At 42.4% G+C, this 18881-nt stretch overlaps 1 protein-coding gene across 2 annotated transcripts; it reads right to left on the bottom strand.

Moving 5' to 3' along the window:
• Window positions 1-619: 619 nt before the first annotated feature.
• MYOZ1 (myozenin 1) lies at window positions 620-17772 on the bottom strand. 2 transcript variants are annotated; one of them, XM_009277661.2, is made up of 6 exons: window positions 17557-17772; window positions 15305-15406; window positions 13493-13674; window positions 4567-4801; window positions 2027-2186; window positions 620-1180 (listed from the first exon to the last, which is right to left on the bottom strand). In XM_009277661.2, the coding sequence occupies exons 2-6, from the start codon at window positions 15378-15380 to the stop codon at window positions 949-951; spliced, it is 885 nt and encodes a 294-aa protein (XP_009275936.1). In that variant the 5' UTR covers window positions 15381-15406; window positions 17557-17772; the 3' UTR covers window positions 620-948. The 2 variants fall into 2 exon arrangements, with proteins under 2 accessions (XP_009275936.1, XP_009275937.1); XM_009277662.2 differs by lacking the exon at window positions 15305-15406.
• Window positions 17773-18881: the final 1109 nt, after the last annotated feature.

The following is an 18881-nucleotide window of genomic DNA, read 5'->3' as shown; positions in this document are numbered from 1 at the left end:
CAGAACGTATTTCATGTAGAAAAATAAAGTTCTTTATTGGTTTTCCACAGTGCCTGCCTTTCTTCCTATATGTGTGGCATTGATAAAACTGTTACAAGAAATGGAATAGTCTTCGATGCTGTGTATTTGAGTAAGTAATGCACTGTGGCGGGTGTCAAATTACTTCTGTTGTAATTAAAGCTTTTTCTTTCTTGCTCTGTAGCTGTGGGCAAGTCATCTCACTTGGGTGTGCCTCTGTTCCTTCCCGACCTATTCCCTTCTTGGTCTTTCCGTGTGAAAAAAAACCTGCTTAAGCTATCACCTATTTTATACTCTGGAGAGCTGGGGAATCTTAGGTGACAGTGAAATACTTTAATCTGCCTGTTACACTGACAGACTTGCTATTTTTTCTCTGATGCTGTTATGATTACCCATATCATTTCTTCTCAAAGTCATCATTCTTCACCATCAGTTTTGCAGTGTTTATCTAAGCCACCTTGATGTATACCTATCTTATGACCATCCCCATCAGTCCCCGATCTTTCTTCCAAGTCTAGTTGTGAGATTGAAACTTTTGTTATTGCTAATCCCCAAAGTGATTCAGCAGCATTTTTTAAAGAGAAAACACAAAGACTTTTTTTCCTCTTGGTGTTTTATTACTTGTTAATATATGACAAAACAGATTTATTATGGAGAAGACAGGCAGCATTTAGTATTGCTAAACAGAAAAACACTTCCTAGTCTTGCCCTTTTATGCCCTGGTGAATAAAAAGCTCTTTTCCCTCGAACTGTTTCTGATATGGATTAACACCCCAGCAAAGATAAGTTTCGAACCTGCTAGGAACTTGTCTGGGCTAAGGGCAAAAGAAAGGAAGGGCTGACAGAACTAGAGTTGCACTTTTCAGCTCCTTACTATCAGCTTGCAAATAGAAAGGGCTGAGAAAAAAGGAAGGCCTTGGCAGTGGGGATTTACAGCTCTTCTGTTTCACCACTCCTTGGCACATTGACCTCAGTATGGTACTCGGAGGAGTCTCCTGAAGGCATCCAAGGTATTGGGGTTCTGTTGAAGGAAGGTCTGTTGCTGAAATTTTTAGTATATATCATGAGAGATTCTGGAAGCAAAGGGCAAATATCAAACTGAGGCACTTTGAAGGTCATCCGTTTGGCTGCTTTCTCATAGCCCCCGTAAGGCATGGCAGTCCTGGCATAGGGGAATACATGGAGTTAGCAAACAGAGCATAGGTAAACAACGGGATTTAGAAAATAAACAATCATCAAAGTTATTGAGATTGTAAGTTTTACCACTGTTGCAGTTGACTGGCCAACAAATCCTTCCCAAGCATATATACGTATCCATTGCCTATGTACTAAAAAAGATTTAAAACCACACCCCCCCCTCTGCTCCTGTGCACTTCCTTCACCCCTGTTGCATCAATCTCCATCAAACCATACACCTTTCACACCTGTTGGTACCCCGTACATGTAGGAGGCAGAGGCTGCGTTATTGCAGAAATGCGTGGGATTTGGGTTTGTCTTGGGCACTGATGTCCTGAGGCTATGGAAGTGGGTAGCAAAATTATATAGAGAGGTTAACAGAAGATTGTTGCTCCCTAGAAATATTTGTAAAACTTTCAGTTCTTATCAGAAGCAGCAGGAAGATCCTGATTCTTATCTGAAGTACTGTGAAGTATATAGCTTCTGATCGTAAGTATTTTTCCTGAACTCTTGAACTTTAAATGGCTGCAGTAATAAACAGTGGCAAGCTAAATCTCCGTTGTCAAATGGGGCGAGAAAGAAAGGGAAATAGGATTAAAGTCCTCTTATCCTGCTGCGTAGGTTTTCTGTCCATAAGCTGAATTAAAATCTCTGGCTCTTAACGTATCTTCTCTTTGTAGGCCTCCAAACGTTTCATCTGCAGGAGACTCTGCTAAGCAACATGACATGCAGCTTAAACTTATTTACATTGCACAAGACAGGAGGGCTATAGCCAGGGTTATTGTGTTTTCTCATGCTAAATAAACCGAATTGAATAGCCAAGAAGACTTACCGGTTAAAAGACTTGTAATGGGGGAAATCAGCTTTGGGACTATATGACAGTAAGTCAGTGGTGAACTGACTTTTGTCCTGGGGGCTGATACCCATTGCTTTTTCCCAGGGGGAGATGTAAGTTTTAAATATAGTGATTTTTTTGCCTCCTGACTTTCCATCTGTAAACAGAGGAATATAAAACACTCTGGTTAGATGACATTTACTCAATACATTGCCTTTCTGTATTCTGCTATTGAAGTTGAGACACCAGCTTTGTTTCCAGATTCTGTAACTCCTAGATCAAGTTCGAGATTTTATGGTTAGATTTCTCTTAAAAAAGACTGTCATACGCCACTTCTGTCCCTATCCACAAAAGCAGGTGTACCACAGTCTAAGAGCCACTCATCCAGGAATTTGCATTAGAGCATATATTTGAAAGCTAATTTTTCATTGTTCTCTCTGGTTGCTCAAATAGAAACCTCTTACTGCAAGAACCAATGTCCTTACCCCATCATCTCATTCACTACCTCGGGGGAAGCTTTATACAAGGCAAAATGCTATCTAATTTCATCATTTACTTCTCTCTTCCCTGTCTGATCATAGCAGACATAACCCCTCCACATAAACCTCATCATCATCATCAGATGCAACAAACAAAGCCCTGACTGTAAACTCCAAAACTAGGCTCAAACTCTGAAGTTGGCTCTAACTGACCAAAAACCTTTAACCATCGTATTTCAGGGTCTTGGCAACCCACAACCATCTTTACTAACGTCTTCCTCAGTAGTCTATTCTTGAATGTTCTAAAATTACCATCTCCCTTGTCTCAGTATTTTTATAAGTTGGCATTTTCTTTGTGATTACATGAACAGACATTCATATTTTCCCCCTCCTGAGCTAGGATGTTAGAGACAAGCCTGGCTCAAACACCTCAGGATGGCTAAAAGCAGTTTGAAAATATGATGGGGTATCTCTGTGGAAGTTAAAATCCTGTCAATGACAGAGCTGCACTTTGCTGTTAAGTCAGATACTTGATTGCCAGAAATTTTAGGTTAGCTTCTGGCTGCTCCATTAAGCAAATGAGCTTAGACAAGGGTTTTCATTCTGTGTGCCTCTTTTTTTTTTTTCTGTTTTCCTTTTTCTGCCAATTGTGTATAATACCACCTTGCTAGTAAGATCATTGGTTGTGTATTGATATGTAGCACACTTCTAAGATTCTCATCCTTCAGAAACCTTAAAACTCCTGAGCAATGACTTCTGCTTAGCTTGATTAGAGTAGATGGGAATAATAGGTTAATGGAGTTAGACATTCTGGTGCTTTCATGGTGCTAGAGGTTGTGTAGAAAACATAAATCTTTATGAAGTAAGTGGCAAAGAATGAACACTATTATCTAAAACTTTCTTCTTCATCGCACCTTCTTTCTTCAACTTGCTTCTCTTCTTCAAACCTTGCCAAATCCTGGGCTATCCTGGTTTCAGAGAATTGCAGACATGTACAAGAATCTCACTTCCATTAAAAAAATAAAAACAACTACCCCCCTCTTTCTGTGTGAAGGACTTAAACTAAGCAGTTTAGAAGTAAATTGATTGGTAGGGTTGAAAAACAAAAGCAGTTGGGATCCACCTCTGCAGTAAAAGCTATGGGATGATGTTAATCCTCTTTGTCCCTGCACACAGAAATAGGATAACAATGGAGAAAAATCTCCTATAAGAAGACAGAGAGTCTACACAGATTTCTTTTTCACAAGGATGCCTGGAAATGTAAAAGGTGATTTTGATATAAAATGTGCATTCTTCCAGAATCTAAATGAAAAACCTTGGATTTTACAAGTCACTCGTTTGGTCACTTAACAACAGCGGTTCCTGGTTCCCAAGCAAATTTGCTTTTTGTTGTAAAATCCCATAGGGACTGTTAAAATAAGAATTTCACCTGCTGATCTTCATGCAAGGGATTTGGTTCTAGAGGTTTCTGGCCAAACCAAACAGAGGTTAAATTAAGCAAGGACTAAATTCAATTAAAAATACTTCTACTCGTAAAGATATTGCTTCAGTAGACCAGTGGTGATTACCAGATAACTTTTCGAAATATTGCTGTTCCTTTCTGAAGATTATCCAAAAAGTGCTGTTTGTTTAGGTGAAAACTTTGATTTGAAGTCAGGGCTGATATACTCGAGACTGATGTGTCAGGTCAGACTGCTGAGCTAACGAGCTAACACTACTATCTCCAGTAGCGGTCAGTGTGAAACTCTTGAAAGCAAAGGGTGTGCCATACTGGCATACTGCCATATCAACCTTAGGAGCTCAGTAATTAAGTTTCCCATCACTTCTTTGGTCCAGCCAAGGCAGGTATTTCTGTTTCTTGCCTATGACTGAGCAACACAGAAGCATGCGAACAAAACTATCAAGCTAAAGGCAGTTCAACTTTTCTAGACTTTGCAATGGAACTTAGTTTGGAAGAATTCAGGTTGTAGTCAAATTTACTTACTTGTCCCTAAGAGTAAGGTTGGCACGAGCTCTGATAGCTTTAGCTATTTCTTGTTCTTGCAGAGAGATACTTGCCTTTCTCAGTACCATCACCTCCTTCTCCACCACTTCCAGTCAATTCCCCCGCACGTTCCCCTTCGCTCTCTCCAGGGCCTCCCTTGCTTCCAGGCCTAGGAGGAACAGCGGGGTACTGCTGCTTACTGGAGCCATGCTGCCCAGCTGTCATTCCTCCTACCATCCGCCCGTGGGCGTAGCCATGAGCATCTTCCCCGTAATGCCCTCCTGGTGGGATGAACTTCTGAAAGTGATCCTAGGGCAGAAGAAAAGAGAGTAGGAATCCCTGTTACAGGACGTGGTCCATTCACATTTGCAGGGTTGGGTCCCAGAACGTGAACTCCTGAGTCCCCATGATCTGACCAGTTTTGTATCTCAGTTACAAAACCAGTGGCAGAACTTCGTGTGAGTTATTCTCTATATTCAGTATAGGAGCAGTTGTAGAACAGCAGCAAGGGCAATGGAAGCACACCTTTTAATGGACACCTCATAGTCATTTTATATGATCAGGGTGAGAAGAGAGGGATCTGTGTATTGTCCCCAGCAGTGACCAGTATGAAATACAAGAGGAAGGGAGAGGAAATACAGCTTTTGCCAGAGCAGGTAAAGGTCCAGACAGAGATACGTTGGCTGACCTGTGGGAGGGCAAGCTGGACAAGAAATAGGAAGTGTTTTCATGTCAAGGTTAACATAGCCCGGCAAAGTCAGCTTGATTACAGTGTGGGAGCTAACTGTTCCAGGGCACCAGAACAGCAGGGTACCTGTGACAACATAAAAGCCCGTATGTCTGTTTTCCATATATATGAAGGTCTGCATGGGGAGGGGTATTTACACATTGAGAAAGACTGAAGAAATAGCAGCCTGGGAAAACATGAAAGACTTCCTGGAGACCACAAGAGGAAAATTACTTCCTTTTTAGGAAGAGTTTTGTTTGTGGCAATATGTGCATTAACGAACCAAATCTAACCAGCAACAAGGCAAGAAAGCAAGCTGTATCCATCAGTAAAATCAAGCTGGTCTTACTGTCCTGGCTGTCCACTCTCCCCAGTCCAGGCTAGAAGGCACAATCCCTGCAGTACATAGTGAAAGAGCAAACAGTCCATGGAGGATTTATAGACCTTGTGGTGCTAGCACAAGGTCCTGTCTTTGCACACAGCAATTTTAATAAGTACTTGTGTGGAACAAAAACTGATATAATATGTTCAGAAAAATGTTTTATGTATTGGTCATAAGTGAGATCAAAGCTTGACTCCTATCAGATATAAAAAAGTATCTCTTGTGTATTATAGCCCACACAGCTCTGTAATACAAGTAACCTGGGTTATATATCACATATGGTCTTTCCTGTTGGACTAGGGGACTGGCTATAGATGCGCAAAGATGTAACAAATACAGCTGAAGCTGAATGACTCTGTGGTTCCTCATGCTGCAATTCTGCTTGTATAAATTCATCTCAGGCAGTCAACGGCAGACAAGAGTGTCAACCTCAGGGCTGGCTCTCAAAGGGTTAAGGCTTTCTCAGGGCTCTTACACCTAGGACAGTTTAGCAAAAAGAAGCTTTCCAGGCTGTAAACAGGCTTCCAAGGCCAGCTGTTCGGTCAGCTAAAAATAGATGATAAGTGAAAACCCCACAAGGCTCAAGGCAGAATTATCTAACCCTCTGCTCCCTGTGTCTCCAGCAACAGTGTCCAGGGTTTCACAGCAGGTCACCAGGCTGCAACCCAGGCAGGCAGCCAGCTGCAGGCTGAAGTGGCAGAGCTGGTGCCCCCAGGGCCTTTAGGGACTGTCTGTCCTTTTCCTAGCTGTAGGGAATTCCCTTTTTAGGAACAGAGGGGATAATGTTCCCCTGAATGTCAGGAAGCACTGAGAAGGGAGAGGATTGTGAGCATTAAGCTGTACGCAGGAGCTAGCAGGGCAATCTGTTCAATTATGTGTGGGAGCTATGTAGCTGTAAAAAGGCAAACTGAAAAAAGGGTTTTTTGAGGGCTAGAGGTCAGAATGAGGTTATTCTCAAAACGTTAATATATATGCAAGGTTAATGCTTCTACTGATTTGCTCAGTAATTTCAAACCAGGATTTGCATCTGTTTTCCTTCAAGTTTCATCCGTGCTGTGTGCCCTTCCTGAGAATTAAATGCTTATTTCTCTTTTCTTCTGGTTACTTACATGCACTCTCCTGCAAAAAAAAAAGGTCACAAAACATCAGCGTAACATGAACTACAGTAAAAAGGGCTGGTTTGATTTTGTGCACAGCAGTATTTGACGAGACCGGGAAGGAGCATCATTGTCATCTGGTGTTATTTTAAATTGCAGTATTATCACTAAGCAGGATAAGTTTCAGTGAAGTTTCTCTGAAACACAGGGTCTGCCTCAGGAAAGCCACACATAAATCTTATTTAGCTGCAACTGAAATTAGTTTGATTGGTCTCAGGCTAGTTCATGATTCTTCACAGACCCGCTGGGAAAACATCCTATGTTCAGCAGACATCTCCACTCAGATAGGAAAGACCCATTTTCCATGCAATACCCCAGACTACTCATCCACTAGAATAAAAATATAATTTTCTTTAGTTTTGGCCACCACAATAGATTGTCTTAGCTCAAATTAATAGGAGAATCTTCTTTTTCTATAACAGGAGGCAAAGGCAAATTCATCTTTTTGAAATCTTGAACCTCGGTGGATTCAAACGAGCTCATTCCAAGAGAGCGGAGCTCAGGAATGGCAGCCTCAGGCAGGAGCCTTGACGTAGTCAAAGCTGGGTAGGTGCAGCTTTGTCTCTGGTACTTACAGCATGCCTCTGGTCAGGGTGTTCGGGGTAAAATAGAGCTTACACTTGAGGGGAATGCGTGTCTTGGGCCATTGCTAACAGGATGTGGAGCTTTTACGTATAGGGCTATTCAAATCACAAAACTGACCTCTCAGTTAGGGTTGATTGACCCTGTTGGTGGAAGTCACAGGAGAGAAGCCCAGGCATGCCAATTGAGAAGGCTGATAACCTTCTCCTGTTGGCTCTGGGGGCAGATCACACAGTCCCTCTGTGGTAGGGTCTGCCCTGTCTGTGCGTTGCTGGAGGTAGTGGATGTTATCAGTCCCTGGGCGTCCCTACACTCTAACAAGAGAACAATTGTGGCAAGTTCACGTGATGTGTAGTCCCCTGGGTTGGCTAAACAAATTGGGCTCATGTCTTTGAAGTCCTTAGTGCTAGCAAGAGCCTGATCCTGCAGGCTGAGTGCCTAGATGGATGAATTCTGAATTCTCTAGAGCTACTGCATGTGTCTCATGAAAAATAGATAATGAAAGACGATCCAGCTAATGGAGCTGAGATGTCTAAGTATCTCAAGGCCCTGACGTCACTGCAGGCAGTCCCCAGGAGGAGACACTGTGTGCTCCCCGTCAGCTCTTTGCTGTGCCCTAAAGAGAATGATTGAGGCCACCAAATGTGTTTCTATTTCCACCTCACTGGTAAAGAGCTTCCCAAAGGTTTGATGCCTATGTGGTTACTAACACTTCTGAAGTTACTGTGACTGTGTCCTCTCAGTGGCAGCCACTCAAATGCTTCTTAATGGTGGGATGGGAGATTTAAAATGCAGACAATCGGAGAGTCTCATAGACCGCCTGCTGTTTTTATCGAAGTGTGTGCCTCGGTCCTTAATTTGGAGTTGCATAGCCTTAAACCTATGATTCACTTTAAAAAAAGGATGAAAATAAAAAGTAACCTCAGCTGTTAAAGTATCTTAAGCTAATTTTCTTTTTAAACGTGCTCTCCCAAGAGGCACAGTTTGTGGGTTGAGCTCCTGCTTTCTATTTCCAGGTCTACTTCTGACTTGCTGTTTAATCTTAGGCAAATTATTTTTCACCTCTATGCCTGAATTTACTCATCTAAATAATGGGAATTTTTATCTAATACTACCCAAAATTATTTATATCTTATTTGTATATTTTATATCATCCTTGCTGCATTTTCTTTGTGGATGAAAGAAATTGACTTTCAGAATTTCGGTCCAAAGTTTTCTCACAGTGCTCCAACAAACTGCTGTGGAAAATAAAAGGCTCTTCCTCTCTGTCATTCTGCTGTTTCCACACCAGTCACTTCTTGAGTAAGAAGGCATCAGACTTCATGTTCACTCTTACGCAGCTTTGGGTATAGTTGGGACCTCCAGGTCTTCTGCACCAGTCCAAGTCCAGCACAGCAAGGCTCATTCTGTTAGAAAAGTTACATCTCAGCTGGCTCGCTCCACTTAGGTCATAACCTGAGACTCTCTCATATGTCAGCTTGCAGTTATCCTGTAACGTTTGTTCAAGAGGTTTAATATTCCTTGCAGAACAGAATTCCTAGAAAGAATGCTTTTCCTAACATTTTCCCTTTAACCTTACCTCCAGTGATCTTGATTGGCATTCTTCTAAGTACATTAATGGGCAAACAGAGCCATCAGTGCACGCTTGTGCGTTAAACAAAGTAGCTGCATGATAACATCTCTGTTTCTCTGTCCTTATGCTTTCCTTCACACACCGTATCACATCTGGCTATTTAACATGGAAGATCTCTGAAGCAGGTTGTTTGTGTACTTCTGTCTGCTGTGAAGCACCACTTCTGGCATTGAAACATAACCACTTCCATTTTCTTCCTGATGCCTCTGCTTACTCCTCTGAGTTCTCGTTCAGCAGCAAAAGGAATACAGGGTAACTCCTGCCATTATCCAGAAGAACAGTAATCCAATTCTTTAACCCTTTTTCACTTCTTATGTTTTGTTTCACAGTTGGTGTCTTAGCTTATCTGAAGAGACCTCTTGACCTGAAGTCCAGCAGAAATTACTTGCCAACATGTTCAGCTTGTTTTCATAGAAGCATTGCCAATATGTGGAAACGGCATTTATTTTAACTTGTGGGCGAGTCTGAGAAAGTATCAAGGTGGGGTTTTTTGTTTGTGGGTCTGGGGTTTTTTGATGTACTACTGCTGATAATTGTCTGCTCAGATTCCACCTTCCTAATGGTTTTAATTTAAGAGCTGGTGGGTAAAGCAGAAAGGGGGGGGGGGGGGGAAGAGGCAAATCAAATCTTTCTGTAAACTGTCTCCTGCATGTAACCCAAATCTGGCCAAAGGTTTTGACTAGCAGAAAGACTATTTTTAAGGATCCTCACTGGAAGAAAAACAGCATAACAGCAACACCCAAAAAGCATAACTATGGTTTTGTTTTCAGTTTCCACTTGATGATAACAGGAAGGTCTTACACAGAGATTCCCAAAGCAGAGGTGGGACCTTGAGAGGAGTTAGGGCAATAATGAGTGGGGCTGTGAGGCTAAGAAACATAGTTTCACATGGTCTTGATGTGTTTGAGGCCAAACAAATTTAGCATTATGAAGTGGAGAAAAGGTCTGTGAACTGCTGATCTATTAATTGCTGAACAGTGAAGTGGGATTTAGGAGACCCAGAGATGAGACTCAGACTCTCTCTATGATTTTGGGTGATTCGTTAATCTACCCCATGGTTCATGGGGTAAAAAATAAATGTAGTCATTTCCTTCATGCTATAGTTGGTCAGATGCTACAGTAATAGAGCACATAGCAAGATAGGATTTCATCATGGTCTTTAGTCAGTAGGAAATTGCATCTTGCAGCTTCACAGTGAGGTTGATAATATGCTCTGAGACATGGAGAGAACCCCAGTTCCTGCGACCGGGTGGCACAGCCTGGGGTGAGAAGAAATCCTTCTGATTTACTAGACGGGACTCAGTGGACCCCAGCTTCTCCAGCACAGCACCAAACAAGGAGGATGTCACATGAACTCTGGCAGGATATCAGTGTGCTAAAAGTGTCAAACTCAGCCCTCCCTAAAAACATCCCCTTGTACTGTACATTTGCAAGAGCAGAGGGTCACTATTGAAAACAGCTATACAGTAGGTAGTGCATTTCATTTTGCTCATGTTGGGAATGGTCAGTCCTTTTGACTGTGGGTTTAGCTACCATTTGCCTTTAACTGGATGGGAGGAGCCGCAGCAGTGATAGAGAGAGTGGCAGGTTCTCCCTTTTCCATGGACCTGTCTGACGTTCACGCAACACAATATATATGTTTTCTCCGCTAAAAGTAAGGAGAGTGATCTGATTGTCCAGTGTGGTTGTTTGGCTGGAGGAGAAGGAGGAGGAGAGAAGCAGGAGGGTGGATCGATGACAGGTGACTGCTGAGATCTTCTCCCTTGTGTGGAAGGTTTGTGGCTACAGCACAGGCTATTCTGGGACCCCTTATATGGTTTGGATTTATTTTTAATAACCTTTCTCTTCGTGTGTTTTTATATTACATTACCTTGCTGTTAAACTTTTTCTGGGGGAAAGAAACAATCTGTACTCCATCCCAGACCTTTCTTGCGCTGCTTTGCTAAGTGTGTCCTGAGAAGATTCTAATACAGTTAAGAAATCTATGATATAAAAGCAGAAAACACACCACCAGCTTTAAATCCCTTCACTGTCCCACAGCCTTAAAGTCACAAGGACTTCTTTGGAATGGGAAGCAAAGGACATGAAAATTAACTGGGATGGGGAAGTAACTGGAAGTAGCAGTAGGAATTCTTTACTCTGCCATTATCTTCCTCCCACAGTTCCCTTTTGTTTAAGCCTTCTTTTCTGCATCTGCCTTTGAGCAGAGCCAGAAGCAAGAAAGGAAAGGAACAGAAAGCTAATCAAATATTGCAATCAAAAGGGCTTTTTGATGAAAGTTATTTGGTGCTAAGGTCAGACATTGTCCTGATGGTTTGGAAGGTAACAGTGAGGCCACAGATCTGCTGCCTTTACCGGCCCAAGAGCAACCAGCTCTCCAAGAGGATGGCTCAGTTGCTGCGATTGCTCAGCTTTTCTCTCACTGCTTGGACTGCCAGCAAAGGTGCTAACTCACGCTGGCTGTGGTGATGAGAATAGTTGTCCACGGAGGCAGTGGATGCAGCCTGGCAGAGTGCTTGCAGAGCACACAGGGCAGCCAGCAAATGGTAACAATTATGTTCGTGATCCTGCTAAGCTGGCCCCGAGTGAGGGCTGGAGGGCAGACTGAAGGCTTCCTGCACTGACCAATGGAGATTTGTTATCTGTACCACGAATGTGGAGAAAAGATAGCCCGGAAAGTGAATCATGGAGGATTTTAAAGCGGAGTACCAGCTGCTGTTTGGAGACCATGCCATTGTCCTCATATAGCAAAGCCATGAAGAAAATCCCTAGGCTTGTTAGGGTCTTGTCTGACCCCCAAATACATTTCTCCACAGCACAGTATCTTACGGTCTTGCTCAAAGAGCTCAGGATCAGGGGTGTTCTGACAGAATAGAGGGAGAGATTCACTACAGAAAGGGTATGGAGTGAATGTGAGGCATGGATGAATAAACAAAGTTAGAAAAACAGCTAACAAAAAAGATGCAATTGTCATCAGCCTTCGTAATGTCAGTCTTGGAGGGACTCTGTTGGTACATGTCCCGTTTTGAGTCAGTTTGTCACAACTCATTCGCTTTGTATTTCTCTGACTGGACACCCTTAAGTGACACCCTCAAATTTTCGAAAGTTTGGACTTCAGCCGCTTTATTCCCTCACTTTATTATTTTCTCACTCCTCCTCACTGCAGCAGATTCTGACATATGAACTTGGCCCTCGTATGGTTTAGGAGCTCTGAGATTGCTGAGTATTTCTAAAAACAGTTTGCATTTCTCTAGGATTTTCATCTGAAGAGTCCAAAGTTCAATGCACCATTCATTCTTACATCCTTTCTAGGAGATAGCTCACTGAAGAGATGAACTATCTAAAGCACTGAAGAGATGAACTATCTAAAGCACAAAGAGATGAAGAAACTGCCCGAAGTCTAACAACACCGGATATGCTTGCTATATCTCTGGTCTGTCATCCCTGATCTGTAATCTGACCTACTGTTGTAATTTTAATGACTTTTTTTTTTCCAGACATCTTTCCACATCCTGCTTCCCAAATTGTCATTTTTAGAAGTGAACTATGAAGATTTACTTATTGCTGCTTTTGAAAGCATCAGAGGGGTAAAAAATAGCGTGCTTTTGTTTGGCAGAACATCTTCTTCAGCTTGACTTTTATTATTTTGCTTGAGTTTCCTTGGACTGGAAAATAGATTCCATAAAGGGATAAAATGACACCAAATAAATTTTAAAGAACATCAGAAGAGGAGATGCTAGATCAAAATGCATATGAACCTGAAACATTTTCTACTTGTTTTACTGAACTGCTGACAATCATGTGAAAGGAGAGTTTCATTTGTAAAAGTTTAAGTATCTTCAGAAGACTTTACACCAGGCAACTAACTGTAGAGAGAAGTTCAAAGATTAAATAATGGTACTAACTCATGGGAAAGGGGAAAAAAAAGAATGTCTGAATTTATACACCATATCTGATAGGAAAATACTTTAGAAGAAAACAAACGTAGCTTCTAGCAAATAAACTGAAGATATTGCAGTGTCAGGTTAGAGGTTTCTGTCTGAATTTTCATTTATGGAACTTCTTGCAGAAATGAGTGGAGACTCTGCCCAGCAGGAAGCATAAAAGTGTATCCTAGGCTAAAAATAGAACTGCACCTACTGGGGCTGAAGTCAGACCTGGATGGAACATTTCCATCTTGCAAAGGAGAAATTGAATGGGTACAAAAACAATTAGTCCTGCCCTGCACGGTTCTGAACACCTGCCAAACATGCTGTCCTCCCTTGTCACTCAGGACTGAATTTTCTCATGCTTCTGCATGTGTGATACCAAGTATTTGCCAAAGGAAACTAATGCTGCTGCCAAAAGGAAATAAAACTTGTGTGTTTATATAATTTTGGCTTTTTCCTGCACTTCTTTGCTAGTAGATCCCCCCCGCCCCTGGCCCATGCACATACAGACAGAGGAGAGCTTGGGCACGCTCCATTCCTGTTTCCCCTGGGTGTATGAAACAGCTTTTTAGTTTTAATCTCCAACCTACCACAGAATTGTCGGTGAAGGCATCAGGGTTATTCTCATAAATGAACTTCTCCACCCTCAGCTGCCGTAATTTGAACATCTTGGATCCTTTGTTAGTGAGGAGAGAAAGCTCTTCTAGCATCACATCTCTGGGGATGCTGATCTTCTTCCCCAAGTTCAGCTTGGACACCTCTTGTGGCATGACTACAAAACATATGAAATGGGACGCTTTAGGAAGTGCTCTGGTCCAAGTCTCTTGTCCATTGCTTCCCAGCATCAGTAGTGACTTCAAAGCAGTCAAATTCTCTTCTAAATTAAGTTTTTAGGAAATACCCTATGCACCAAATTTTTACATTGATGACGCTTCAGATATAGATGGGTGGAATTTACTCTGGATTGCAATCAAGGCAGATCTGCACAGAGAAGAGTTGCATAAGGGTGGGGCTAGATGCATGTGTCCCACCTGAGAAGCACCTCAGTCTTCTGAGAGATGCTCAGAGCAGCAGGATTCATTAGTACTGCCTCAAATGCATCACTGCCTTGTCTGGTTACTGCCCTACACCCCTCCTCTGGAGTTAGATGAGTGGCAGTCACAGCTCTTCGGATTGGGCTGACATATAATAAATAAAGACAACTCTGGCATGCTTTGGTTTAAACATTATCCTGAAACCGTGGCAAGATTCAATGTTGTTATATCTTTTTATTTGTTTGTTTTAAGGAGAATTTTTAAAGGGAAAAGTAGTTGAAGTTCTCTTCAAGTCTTAATACACTGGTTACTCGTTAAGTCCTTCTCCATTTAATTTGGTACCACCAATTCTCCATCAAAGCAATGGATTCAAACATTTTCAGTCTAAAAATCTTGCAGAAATGCAGTTAAAGCCTTTCATTCAGAAACAAACAACTTTTCCTAGGCTTTCTTTTTTCTTATTAAGCAAGGTTAAGACCACTTATCCACCTCTACATCTTATTTACAAGAGAGAATGAATCTCCATCCTTAAACTGGTATAAAATTGGTATAAGCGAATAAATTTTTTTTTTAGCAAGCCAATTTTATACAGCACTATTTCATAGCATAGGAGGAAATGCCCTTTAACTGAAAATTGGATTTTTGCTTACTTGTTTACTTGAATAAAGGGTTAGGGACAAACAGAAAAATATATACCTGTACCCTAGCAAAGAAGTTTCTACAGCCCTTTTGGGGGGCTGAAGGGGCAGCACTGAGTTATTGCTTTTCAAAACCCCTAAAAACCTTCCCCATGCTGTCAAAAGTAAAGAGAAGATAAGGATATCACAGTTAATTAAAAGTCACCCTACCCAATACACAGGTATTCTGTAGAAAGAAAAGTATCCCAAGTTATATTCTTCCTGCTGTATTACCTCCTCTAAGAGACTTTGACTTTTTCAACTAATAAGTGCTGGAATCAAAGGAATTATCTCACACAGAGGAAAAACAAATTAGAGACAAAGGTTATAAGAGAGAGAACAACACAGAATATAACTAGGCACCGCAATATTCATGCCCATAAAAGATCACGTTCTCTTTCCATTCACACTGGTGTGCATCCAAATTAATGCTGCAGGAGAATACGGGCTTACAAAGTGTAATCTAGGTTAACATTTGACCTGAGTGTGTGTCCAGTGCTTTTGAACAGTAAATTAGAAAATGTGATGTGGTTGAAGGCTGAGCTTTAGTAATATTTGTGGCTCTGCCTCCTGGTACATTCGCTGCATGTCTTGCTCTGGGAGTTGAATCAGACAGGGTGTGAAATTTTAAAGGCTGAAATTCAGGTTGAAATCCACACAATTCTCACGTGTGCAGTTTTGCATATCTTACCTTCGTGTGTCAGCTTCCCAATGAGTTTAGTGGACTTTTTCCTTTTAACAGGAGCAGGAGTCCCTGCAAGGGGCATTCCCACAAAGGGTTCTCTGCTTTGCTCTAAACACACAAGGAAATGGAGAATGAAACACTGGAAAGGTATTTCTTGCCTCTCTTTTAGTTGCCATCTACAGTTAAAAGATACACAGCCTTCATTTCACACACAGGTTCTTTTCCACCCCTTCCACATGAAGGAGCTGGTAAATGGTATCATCCCATACAGAATATCATCAGCAGGCCATTGTGGTGTTCTCTGGAGACATTATGACACAAAATATGGCAGCAGGTCACAGCAGAAGCATTGCCAAGGTGCCATATAGCATTGTCATCCAAAATCGGCATTTTAATTGCAACATGGCAGTCTCCCAGTACCCATGTGTGCCACAGTGGTACTCTGTTACCATCTTGTGCTGCAGTAACAGAACATCAGTTTGAAATTTGCTCTATCATAACATATCATAATACCATGCAGTTATCATTAGATGGTAATATATATTTTTATATAAAGATTTTGGGTCTGTCCATGAGTTATTTGGGAGCATTTTGAATAATGTGCAAGTTTGGTTTGGATATTTAGATAGTCCTATTAGAATTAGAATAGGTATTCAGAAAACCACTAGACTGCAAGTTCTGAAAAAAAAAGAAACAAATCAAAACCCTAAGTAATTCTGTCTTTTATGACTGCTACTGTTTCATTACAGAAGGGCTGGAGGAAGAAGGCACAGGCAAACTGGTTAAAGGAAAAGTTGTTCACCCAAGTTGTTGAAGTCACTTGCACCTGTATCTTATGTATTGATCTCATCGCATATCATTTTGGAGGGGGGAGGAGGGGAAGAGGGAGATTTCTTCTGGTACAGTGTTCCCCATCTCTGTCCCCAGATAGGATGAGAGGTCTGTACTGCAAAGGCAGGGAAAATTAGGAGAAATCTCAGCAATTCCACTTCAGGCAGCTTCTCAGAGTCCTTCTTGGGGTTTATCACACATAATGTAAGTAGGGCAAATGTCTTGCCTTCACTTCAGCCCTGTCCATGCCCAAACAACAGCATATAGGGGGACAGATCCTCACCTAATACAATACAATACAAAGAAAAATGAGCAAAGACCCGTTGTCTTCAGCAATAGCAGACAGTAACTAACCATCTCTGTCCTTGTGCTTCTTTGCACTTTAGTTGCTTAAAATTTCAGAACTGAAGACATTGAACTATGAGTTATATTTTAAAACTAGCAAGCAAACAGCTGGCTCTAGGAGTTTGTACACTGCCCTTGTTGTGATCAAGACATTTTTATTTCCTATGTATTTTGCAGTTTCATTCCACCATTGCTCCTTTTGCAATGTGATTTTCATGTGATGAGGTGATGGTAACTGCTAAAAGAAGCCTAGCCACAGCAAACCAGCTCCAATCACATTGGCAAATACTCTCTTGGATTAGTTTTTCTTTCAGATTTCCAAGCTTTTCTTTTTACTGAGATGATGCCGATGTAGTTCACATCATAAAAGAGACCATCGTGGTGTATTCCCAAAGCAAGCGTGAGCAGGTGCAGCCATAAAGCACGCACTGCACATTCTCCTCGAGCAGACAGACATCTGCTTGGCTATGTAAAAGAAGCAGGCCCTGCTTGACAGGAAAAGGGCAATGCTGCCAGGAGACAGGGGGGGTGGGAGGTTATGGCCCATCTGATGGGTCATAAGACTGGCAAAACAGAGGGAAATCATCTGTATGCCCCAAATGTGGACTCCCTGGGGTAAGGCAGAAAAGGCTGGCCCTGGTGGGGAACCGTACTCCTCTAGCACACCCATTCCCAAGGAGCAGCAAGGGCAAGTCCATCCCATTCTGCTGTCCTCCTTTACTAATCCAGCAGGATTGAGGAATGGAAAACCTGCTGCATGCAATTGGTCTAGCATAAGGGAAGGGGCAGCAGCCTTTCACTATGGACAGGGTCCAGAGCTACACTGGGACTACTGCTCTTTCAACCACCCCACCACGGGGAGGCTGCTGGAGCCTCAGTCTCCATTCTCCCCACTATCCCATACATAAAGCCAGGGCCACAATTATCCTTTCCTCCCCTAAGCTCTATCCCTTGGTTCAATTCCTCTGTCTTTTTCTGCATCGGTCTTTGCAGCAGTCACTTCCGTGTTTTTGCTGCACACCAAACCAGTCTTACCCTCTCCAGCACCTGCTCTAAACTATTTTGCTGCCCGGTCAACTCACCTCAGGCTTGCAGTGCCAGGCTCAGACCAGCTCACGCACCTGCCCCAGAGCTCGGCAGCAGGCTGCTTCCTCCCAGCCCGTCTCTGGGTGCTGCTGGGGAGGCTTGTCCAGCAGCCCCGCTCACCCAGGGTGCCTGGGCACAGGCAAGCTCTGCCCAGCACAAAGTGCTGATGCGAAGTGCTGTGAATTTGACTCCTGAAGGCTGCTCATACAGGCATCCTGTGGTTATTAATAGCCAACGGCCCAGAGGGCAGAGTCTCAGATAGCAACGCTGCAAGCCCCAAGAAGAGGGGAAAGGAAAAGGTTGCTCCTCAGGCCTCCTGCAGTCACTGTCTCAGTTCCCAGGAAGACCAGGCACTCTGTAGGTGCCTCACTTCTTCCTCCTCTCTGTTCAAATCAGCATGCTATTCCCCTTCCTCCTCCTATTGCATTTTAATGCAATTCATAAAACCTTCTCAATATCCTGTTTGTCAGTAATGCCTCAAAAGCTCTCTGGGGTCTTGCTCTGTTTTACACTCTCCTTCTGCCACCTCCTCACTCCATCATTCAACCCAGTGTCCTCTAGGCTCTCATCATACATAATTTCTAAAATGCCAGGCATTCAAATAATACATCAGAAAGCACAGAAGAAAAATAATTGTATGCATGAAGCAAGAAGTAGTAGGAAAACCACAAAGTCTAGAAAGCTATTTACAGAGTTCTAGGAAGTAGCTGTGTAATGTGTATGGGAAACCCAACAGAAATCAAATAGCAAGGACACTAATTTCTTGATTCATGACAGAAATAGGGTTCATTGCATGTATTTGGTGCAGCTTTGTACATGCAAATGACTCCCCTCCTTTAGCTCCTGTTCATTATGAGGCGACTCTCCCTGTTTTTTCCCCCATACCGAGTCAGGTTCTTGTTCTAGGATGAAGGGAACATATCTCATTTTACTGGATTACTCAAAGATGCATATACCTTTCAGCTTCTATGTAAAGCAGAAATCCTACAGAAAACATTGTCTTCCTATTCCACATTGGATCAAAAAGTTGTCCACTGAATGAACCTGGAGTCTATTGGGGGGGGGGAACCAAAACACAGCTGTGATTGCAGTAGAAAATCATCTGCACAGAGAATTGCAAGCAAAGTTGATATAAAGAAACATCAGGACAGTCACTTTCCCATTTTCCTAGATTTTGCAGAGTTGTTTTTGCTTGCACCAAAGGCATATAAAACTTCCCAGTGTGATAAGTGGGTTGAAAGCACAAAGCGTTAATCCCCAGTACTGTTTGGAAGATCCTCCATAAGAGTGCTGTAACATACCTATGGGCAATAATCAATCG

The sequence above is a fragment of the Aptenodytes forsteri genome, unplaced genomic scaffold, assembly GCF_000699145.1.
Source record: "Aptenodytes forsteri isolate BGI_AS27 unplaced genomic scaffold, ASM69914v1 Scaffold15, whole genome shotgun sequence".
NCBI classification, from domain to species: Eukaryota; Metazoa; Chordata; class Aves; order Sphenisciformes; family Spheniscidae; genus Aptenodytes; species Aptenodytes forsteri.
The sequence above is the reverse complement of the archived record's forward strand: the minus strand, read 5'-3'. Positions and strand labels throughout refer to the sequence as shown.